The sequence below is a fragment of the Sinocyclocheilus grahami genome, unplaced genomic scaffold (assembly GCF_001515645.1).
Source record: "Sinocyclocheilus grahami isolate Dianchi unplaced genomic scaffold, SAMN03320097.WGS_v1.1 scaffold240.1, whole genome shotgun sequence".
In the NCBI taxonomy this organism is placed as follows: Eukaryota; Metazoa; Chordata; class Actinopteri; order Cypriniformes; family Cyprinidae; genus Sinocyclocheilus; species Sinocyclocheilus grahami.
The window spans coordinates 712,897-722,039 of NW_015505419.1; the positions used below are offsets into that span (position 1 = coordinate 712,897).

At 34.9% G+C, this 9,143-nt stretch overlaps 1 protein-coding gene across 1 annotated transcript in view; it reads right to left on the reverse strand.

Annotated features, from left to right (window-relative positions):
- Positions 1-6,363: 6,363 nt before the first annotated feature.
- LOC107597902 (disintegrin and metalloproteinase domain-containing protein 19-like) overlaps positions 6,364-9,143 on the reverse strand; it is a 45,874-nt gene continuing 43,094 nt past the window's right edge. Inside the window, exons 17-18 of the mRNA XM_016289107.1 lie at positions 6,603-6,744; positions 6,364-6,376 (exon numbers count right to left, since the gene is read on the reverse strand). Coding sequence (XP_016144593.1) covers positions 6,364-6,376; positions 6,603-6,744 — 155 coding nt within the window. The remainder of the gene's footprint in view (positions 6,377-6,602; positions 6,745-9,143) is intronic.

Below are 9,143 nucleotides of genomic sequence, written 5' to 3' on the forward strand. Positions count from 1 at the left end.
TTCACACCTAATTCTTAATTCTTTTACAGTTACCATGTGTCTTTTCTTCCCTGCTTGTTTTTTTCTGACTGTGCTGACCCAGTGAGCATTTCGCTGTCCAATGGTCATGCCTTAACTTAGCAAATTCTAGTATTGCATCCTTCTCATGGGCATTTAATAAAAAAATCAGAAAAAGCCAATACATGCACTCACCCAAAGACCCTCCCCTCAAAATCACGACAGAAGTGGTTTAAAGTGGACTAAGGCCATGTCCACACGTACACGGGTTTTTCCTTCTTCCGTTTTAAAAAAAATCTCCGTCCACATGAAAATGAAAACGCATGCTATGAAGCACTGTCAAGAGCATGCCAAGCCAACAGGTGGCGATATAATCTCAACCGTAAAGCCATGTTGGCCAATCAGAAGCCTGAAAAAGTTTCCAGTAGGCTGAGATAACAGCGCATGCTGCGACGTCACAAGCCAAAAATCTAGCCAGTCTATCGCTGTAGACACGATAACACTGCAACCGGAGTTTTTGATTCAGTCTGAGTTAAATCTCTTTTTTGGCTCATTTTATCTGCACAAGAAAACCTGCTTAATAACTATGCACACCTGAATATAAGGAGGTTTTTTTTTACTTCCAGCCTTCATGGACAATTATATATCACTTATAAACGATTAAATACAAAATTAATATTAGTTATTAAAAATGATGTGGTTTGGAATTGGTCAAAAGTATTTGGAACAAAAAAATGATCAGAATATCAACTTGCATAATAATTATGCATGCACTGTAAATTGTGCAAGCTTATTTTGCAATATTATAACGAAAAATCAGAAAAAGCCAATACATGCACTCACCCAAAGACCCTCCCCTCAAAATCACGACAGAAGTGGTTTAAAGTGGACTAAGGCCATGTCCACACGTACACGGGTTTTTCCTTCTTCCGTTTTAAAAAAAATCTCCGTCCACATGAAAATGAAAACGCATGCTATGAAGCACTGTCAAGAGCATGCCAAGCCAACAGGTGGCGATATAATCTCAACCGTAAAGCCATGTTGGCCAATCAGAAGCCTGAAAAAGTTTCCAGTAGGCTGCGATAACAGCGCATGCTCCGACGTCACAAGCCAAAAAAACCCTGGCAGGCGTTTTCAAAAATGTTCGGTTTCAGACACCTGGTTCTGCGTTTGTGTGTGGACGAATGGCCAAACCGCGTAGAAAAAGCTGCGGTTTTGAAAATAACCGCGTTTGTGTGGACAGGGCCTAGAAGAGATGGATTAAAACAGCAGGTGTAAATGGGAATGTGTCTTTCTTGTCTACTTCTGATCCGATCGACCAAAACGCATCATAATACCAGGTGTAAACAGGGCCTAAGTGTATTATCTAAATGAAGAATCTTTTCTCTTGACAGAGGTTGTGTGCAGGTTTTCTGCAAGGATCACTCTATATTTGGCTCTATTCAACCTCTGTCATCTTGCCTGCCAATCCTAAAGCCTGTTGCTGAGAATAACGCTTCACTGCAGCTGTGCTTAGTAGTCAAATAAAATTATTACAAGCAGATCTTTATCAGGTGCTATTTTAATAAAAAAGAGAGAATTTATTTATAAATTTTTTTGTCTAACATTGAGCGTGCACAAAGATTATTTTCTCAATTGAATTTAGTTGTTAGCCAATATGAGGTGCCCCAAAATACATGGGAAATACTCTGAATTGCAACCGTGCCTGTCATATGCCATCATCGCTACTCGGTTTGGAAGTGGTAGACCTCTACTTTTTTGGCTTTTTATTCTACACAGATTTTTCCTAACTGACACTGATGCTAAACAGATTTAAGCATGTCCATTTGAAGCTGCAGGAGATATTCTGGGATTTAAAGTCTTACATGAATTGCCTTAAAGCGACTGTTTACATTTGTAAAATTACATTTTTATATAATTTATTCACCCTCACCCTTCCAAGCCTGTAAGACTTATTTCTTTCTTCTGTGGAACATAAAAGACAATATTTTATAGAATGTTGGGAACTAAATGGTTTTGGTGAATATTGATTTCTATTGTATAAACAAAAAAACTAAAACAAAGCCACTTCTTAAAACATCTTTTATGTTACACAGAAGAAATAAAGAAAGGCATGCATGTTTGGAGTGACAGAAGAGTTAGAAAATTATTACAGAATCTTCATTTTTGGGTGCAAGAGTTGATAAGTTGAAACCTTGCTGTTAGCAGATGTATATCAGTAATTGTGGTACATTAGGTTGCATTTAATTTAGTGAGAACTAAGAGAGTTCAAATGTGAGACCCTACGTGCTGCGAATCGCTCTGTGCCAAATGCGACCTGGTTTGCCACTGACTAGAAGAAAGGATAATACTGTACCTAATCTGACTAACTTTTAATGTTTTAATGACTGGGGAGGATTCAGAGTGAAGTAACCTCAGTTATCTCACTGCAGCTGCTGTTTTCAGCAAAAGTGAAGAGAGATCACATAATTAGATTTCAAAGGATACTGACAGCTGAACTAATCGCATATTTTTAGAGGGCCTCAGATGAAAGACAGGGGGCTCTTGCACTCTGTAGAACAGCTACTATTATTTCTTATAAAAGTCTTTTATAAAGCAGGTCACAAAACAATTGTTTGAAACTATCTGACAAAGCAAAATTTGTCTCTGAAATACCTGACTGATAGTGTTTGAAATAATAAAAAAAAGAACTGAAAAGAAAATTAAAAACAACTCGGCTATAGATAAGGGCGGGGGGCGGGGCGGGGGGTCACTGAGTTAATACTATCTAAGGGGCCAGATAATATCCATAATTGTGTAAATGAACAGAAGGGGTTCTTGTCTTTAAGGGATAAGAATATGTGATATGGCAAAACACATAAGGAAAGGAAGTCTCTTCAAAGTAGATTTGGTATCTTGGTTTCAAATCAAGTAGAAAAGCATTATGGATCAAAGAAGGATTGACCAATTGACTTTTTTGAAAATGTATAATCTAGCAAGTCAGTGGTATGAGCAGCTCCTTGAGCTGAGGAATTCAGATATTGGATATAGGAACGATGAAGACATTATCTGAGAAACCAATATCTGCTGAAGAAATATGGCTTCTATTATAATGGTATTAATCAGCTGAAAAGTGGCAAAGCCTCGGGAATGGATGGTTTTCCAACTGAATTTTGTAATGCAGTTCCATAAAAGTACTCCACTCACAAAAGCCATGACATCTAAATTGCTTAAAAAGACAATTCACAAAATCAGCCAGTTGTGATAGGACGGAACCCATTTCTCATCAACCTTGGCTTGAAAGAGCCCATTTATACTGACCCCAAAGTCAATAGCAAGGATACGTTTTTTTTTTTTGTGGTTAAAATCAATGTGTTTATTATATAAATATTCTATCAACAGTCTATTTCTGTCAAATTTAAGGCTGATGTTTATTTATCAATGTAGAGTAACGTATATATTTTTTTCAATTTTAAGTTATAGGCAGTGGTAGAAAGAGTACTGAAAAAATATACTCAAGTAAAAGTACTTCCAAAAAATGTAGTGTGAGTAGAGTAAAAGTACTTGTCCAAAAAACTACTTGAGTAAGAGTAAAAGAGTAGCCTATTTAAAAGTACTCATGAGTATTGAGTAGTGAGTACTAGGGATGTAACGATTAACCGCGAGCCGGTTGAAAATCGATTTAAATATGTGACGATTCAAATCGGTTGAGATGCTAAACAAATCGCGATTCGATTAGGGGTAGTATATAAGAATGGATGTCTGAGGGGAACTTACTGTCTTTAGAAAAGTTTAGATGGTATTTATGCTTCTGTATAATGCATATTAAAGTTCATAAGTGCAGCGCAGCTTTGTTTACAGCGAAAACCAAGGAAATGCTTTAAGCGCCACCTGCTGGCAGAGAGTGAATCTGCATCTAATTCAGCTCGTCGGCTGTTTCTGTTTCATGCAAATATTTTTTATGTATAGTTTCACAAAACTGAAGTCAAACCGTTCTCTTTTTGCTTCAAATTTTGAAATTATACAATCTAATTTAGATTAAAAACTGCTCATGTTGCATGTATGCAGCATCTTCGTTTGGATCATGATTAAAATGCAGTGGTTGCCTCTAATTTTAAAAGGAAAGAGCACAGACAAAGCCTTAGTTTGTTTATATGAAGAGATTTATTTTATTTGTGTTACTTATTTATTTGATTTGGAGCTTGTTTTAAAATTTTGTTTTGTTATTTACATTTACATTATATTTAAATTTTGTCATTTAGCAGACACTTTTATCCAAAGCGACTTACAAATGAGGACAATAGAAGCAATTAAAACCAACAAAAGAGCAATAATATGCAAGTCCTATATTAGTATTTTATTATAGTGTTATATTTCAATTTCACAAATAAATGTGAAGCATTTTGTCCAAGCAATAATAAAAGGACACATTTAATTTATAATTTGTCTTAAATCTCATTTTGTAAAAAAAAAAAAAGTGAATCGAATCGAATCGTGGAATCAAAATCGTGAATCAAATCGAATCGTGAGTTGAGCGAATCGTTACATCCCTAGTGAGTACTGAGCTGTGGATTCTACCCCCTCATAATAAATGCTGTACACCGCAATTTATACATTTTAAAACCGTTGTACATTCTGTAATTCACATTATCTTGTTTATCATAAAGAATGAAGAGTATCTTTCATCCAGCAGTTTTAATTTTGACTGCCAACTCTTTAAAATACATCAAAACAGCACGGAAACAGTATTCAGTTGAAGAAAAGATGAAAGTTATTTCTCAGTATAATCATCCCCATTTAAATCATCAAGTTTTAAAAAATAGATTTAAAATCATGTGTCAGGCCACTGAGACAGCATATGCTGTTGTTGCACATAAAATATTAATGTTTAGAACAGTGCAAATACAAACACCATTAGAAACTCAGTTCAGTATCACACACCATGATATGGGTTCAAATGAGAGCCCATTTCTCTCCAAAACGGTGCCAGTTTGAGCATTTTGCAATAAAGAAATAAAAATAACTAAACTTGATCATTTGTGTTACAATTTTAACATAAATGCACATTGTTCTAGAAGGACGGCATCATGCCATACCTTTTACACATTTACTCGAATTGTTATGCTGATAATGATAATACAATTTGTAAGGAAAACTGCATTAAATAGCAAAGTATTTCTGGGGAAACTTTTTCAAAGGAAAACACACACACACGCATGTCCCTTTGCTGAGCCGCGGCGGTCTCGGTGAATCAGCAGCATCCACAACTGAACGGAACAAAAAGTGTTGAACTTGAAAAATTTTTATGTGCGAGTGTACTTACTAAATGAAGGCGGATTGTACAAAATGGATAAAGATTTTTTTAATAATAATAATTAAAAAAAACGTTACGCGAGAGAGAGACGAGGCAGCGCAGATCGCTCGTCTCATAAGTGAGCGGGAATTTACCGAACGTGCTATGCACAATTTGATTTGAGGAAAGTCACGAGACCTATACCTATCTCTCTATCCAATCACGTTGATGGATAAAAAATAAAATTAAAATAAGCATGTAACGACCACAAACGGAGTAAAAGTACCGATACAGCACTTAAGATGTACTCAAGTAAAAGTAAAAGTACACAATTTTTAAACTACTCAAAAAAAGTACAATTACTGATAAAAACTACTTAATTACTGTAACGTGAGTATTTGTAATTCGTTACTTCACACCCCTGGTTATAGGCATAATATAAATAGTCATTCTGAAGAAAGCAATTCAAGTCCTGCTTCAAACAAAGCGAAACAGAATTTAAATGTGTCCAAGGTGTGTGCTTCCTCACCTAACGTGAGTTAAAAACCATCAAAAATGTTGATATTAGCTATAAAATCACGGACTCCAGCAACAGAGACAGTTTGTTATCCTTGAGAAATATCCTTGTGGAAGCTGTTGTCTCTTTTATTTCTAGAAATCTAAGAAATAAAAACTCTAGGAATCAGTCATACCACAAATTTGCATGAAGAAGATAATATTGCGCTGAACCCCTCAGCATGCCACAGGTGGTACTTCTCAATGGCGTTTGAAATTGCTCACTTCAGTTCAGTTATTCTCTCACCCATGGCATGAATTCAATGTGTCCCTCCTAGAACCAAATACCCAATTTACCTAAACAGCCAGTTTTAAGATGAATGACTCAAAATGTCGTCCATCTGACAACACCGAAGCCTTGACTGACCAGACATGTTTTTATTTTTATTTTTATGGATACAATCTCAAACAACTAGTAAAGTTCTTTCATAACTTCAAAGACCTTTTTTAGGTTTTTGCTCTGCCTTGCAGCATGTACAAATACATACTGGTGTACCTTTCTAAAATCACGTCCGATCAAATGAATTTGCATAATAGGACTAAACATTAATTCTGGAGATGATCAAAAGACACAGGACACATCTGAGCTCAATACAGGGTCTGATATTTTAGTTTCTTGCTATTAATCCATTCAAACTTTTATGAACCCATTTTCACATTGCAACTGTGGTGGTTTGTTTGTAAATGGACATGCATAAATCTTTTAACAAAACAGTGAAAGGGTCTGAACACTTTGTAAAGGCACTGCGTACGTGTGTGTGTGTTGCTACAGTAATACCTGCTGGCTTTGCTCTTCTCTCTCTGTGTTCTCCACTTGTGGCAGTAGGAGCTTTTTATCTTGATGCAGTAGAAGGCAATAAGTACAGCAGGGAGAAGCACTAGAAAAGCAAAGAACAGCCCAACAACCAATCCCACCTGACCTGAGGACAGATATAGAACATACAGCGACTGTTAGACAAGGGTCAACAGCAAACACAAAGAGAAGTGCTTGCCAAATATCTGCCACTCTGAATAATAGATCTTGTGTGCACTGCATTCACTCTGCACTATAATAATGTCTATGGCTATGTTCAGAATAGCAAACTACCATACTTTTTTCTCTAGCATACCACTTTAAAGCAGCATCTAGCAAATGAATAGAACGCCCGAATGACCTACTACATTTCTAAAATGTGCAACACAAAACCAGTGGACACTCTCACTCGCAATGCAATGCAACTTGACCTTCTATTTCCAGTGTGACTTGTGAATGGGAAGGAATATTAACTGTGTCTTTTCATTTTAAGTTAAGCCATTTTTACACAAAATTATCTCGCTTTTCTATGTTTTTGAAGTCTTTTATGCTCACCAAGGCTACATTTAATTGAGAAAAAATACATTAAAAACAGTTATATTGTGAAATATCATTAAAATGTAAAAACGTTTTTTTTATATATTTTAATATGATTTGAAATATAATTTATTACTGTGACGGCAAAGCTGAATTTTCAGCTGTCATTACTGTAGTATCACATTACACTTTATAAATCATTCTACAGTGCTGATTTGGTGCTCATGAAACATTTCTTATTATTATTATCAGTATTAAAAATTATTGTGCTCCTTATTTTTGTGGAATTATTTTTGTGAATAGAAAGATCTGTTTAAAATATTTTTTTTCTATAGCAATGTAAAAGTCATTACTGTCACTTTTGAATTTAATAGGCACTGTATGTATGACAGTATTAATTTCTTTAAAAAATTATTACTGACCCTTTTTGGATGGTAGTGTATGTAGTGGTCATGTGACTATACTATTTATTGAAATATTTAGCATATTTTTCATCCTATTTAGCATCCTATTTAAAAACAAATACTAGGCAGTATACTGTGTATGCATTAAGAAGTATTCTAGTATTCCATTTAGAACAAAAGGTTTTGCAGATACAGTCATACTTAAATGAAATGAGGGAATAATAAATGCAGGTAACACTTGAGATTAGGGAACACCTATTCATTATTAACTACAAGTTTTCCCTCAATAAACTCCTAATTTGCTGCTTAAGAGTAGAGATCGACCGATATATCGATTTACCGATATTTTACCCGATATTTAAGCATTTTACAATAATCGGATATCAGTTTTGTAATATCAGATTCACCGATAAAAGCCGCCATCTTGTGGATGTTTTGAGAATTTTGCGCAGGATCACCATTGCAGAGCATCTGAGGGGAAACAAGACAACAACAACAGCGTGCGCAGGTACATGATTTGCTGTAGTTAGTAAACTTTATTTAACATAACAGCCATTATTACAAATTAGATGTATTACATAAATGCCTGATATGCAGTTTATGCAGCTTGGCTCTTAGAAATAGAGACGAACTCACGGTCAAGTCCTGTCCCAATAAAGACGTATATTTGCGTGAATTAAATAATATTCAGCCATGCATGGGCGCATGTTGGAAATAAAAGTGCTGAATATAATTCGCTCTCTTGTGTCTATATGCTCATCGTCTCATGAAGTCGGAGTCACGTAGGCTAAGGTAATCTGTCAAGTCTTCTCCCAATTAAGACGCAACTTTGCATTAATTAAATAATACAGCCATGAGTTTCTCAATGCTCCAGCACGGCCACCACATGTAACTTTTAACAAGATTCACTTGTTTAAAACACCCTAAATTGTAATAACATTTACTATATAACCATTATTTCGCTAATAACATCTAAATAGACACAACTCTGTGGAAATTAATTATTTATTATCTCCGCGAGCGATCACAGTTTGAGTATAGTTCTGTGTAAATGCATACATAAACAGCACTTTGTCAGCACGCATTTCATAATCTAGAATGACAAAAACATTATTAGTAATTCTGATATAACATGCCAGTTGAGAAATACAATAAAATATGATGTTTTGTTTGTTATATTTCAATATTCCAGAGAATATTATTCAGTGAATTAACATTATCCAGTGAATTATTCTTCACTCTTTAGCCTATTAAACAGCTTGAAGTTATATGACTCCTTTCCTTTATTTATTTTCTCCATTTGAAAACATTAGACCTTCTACCTGTATTTTTCTTATTGTTAATATTAGTGTTGCTGCTGATGCGTTAAATAAAATGTTTTTTATTGTTGTAATATGAAGATTAAATTTAACATGAAAGACTGCTAATTTTCAACACTTTTTTAAAGATGATGGTATGAAGTATGGATTTACTTCACTCAGTCATTTATTTACTTTATAACAGTAAATAAATATCGGTTCTGCATATCGGTTATCGGGCACATAAACATGCAAATAATTGGTATCGGTTATAAAATATCAATATC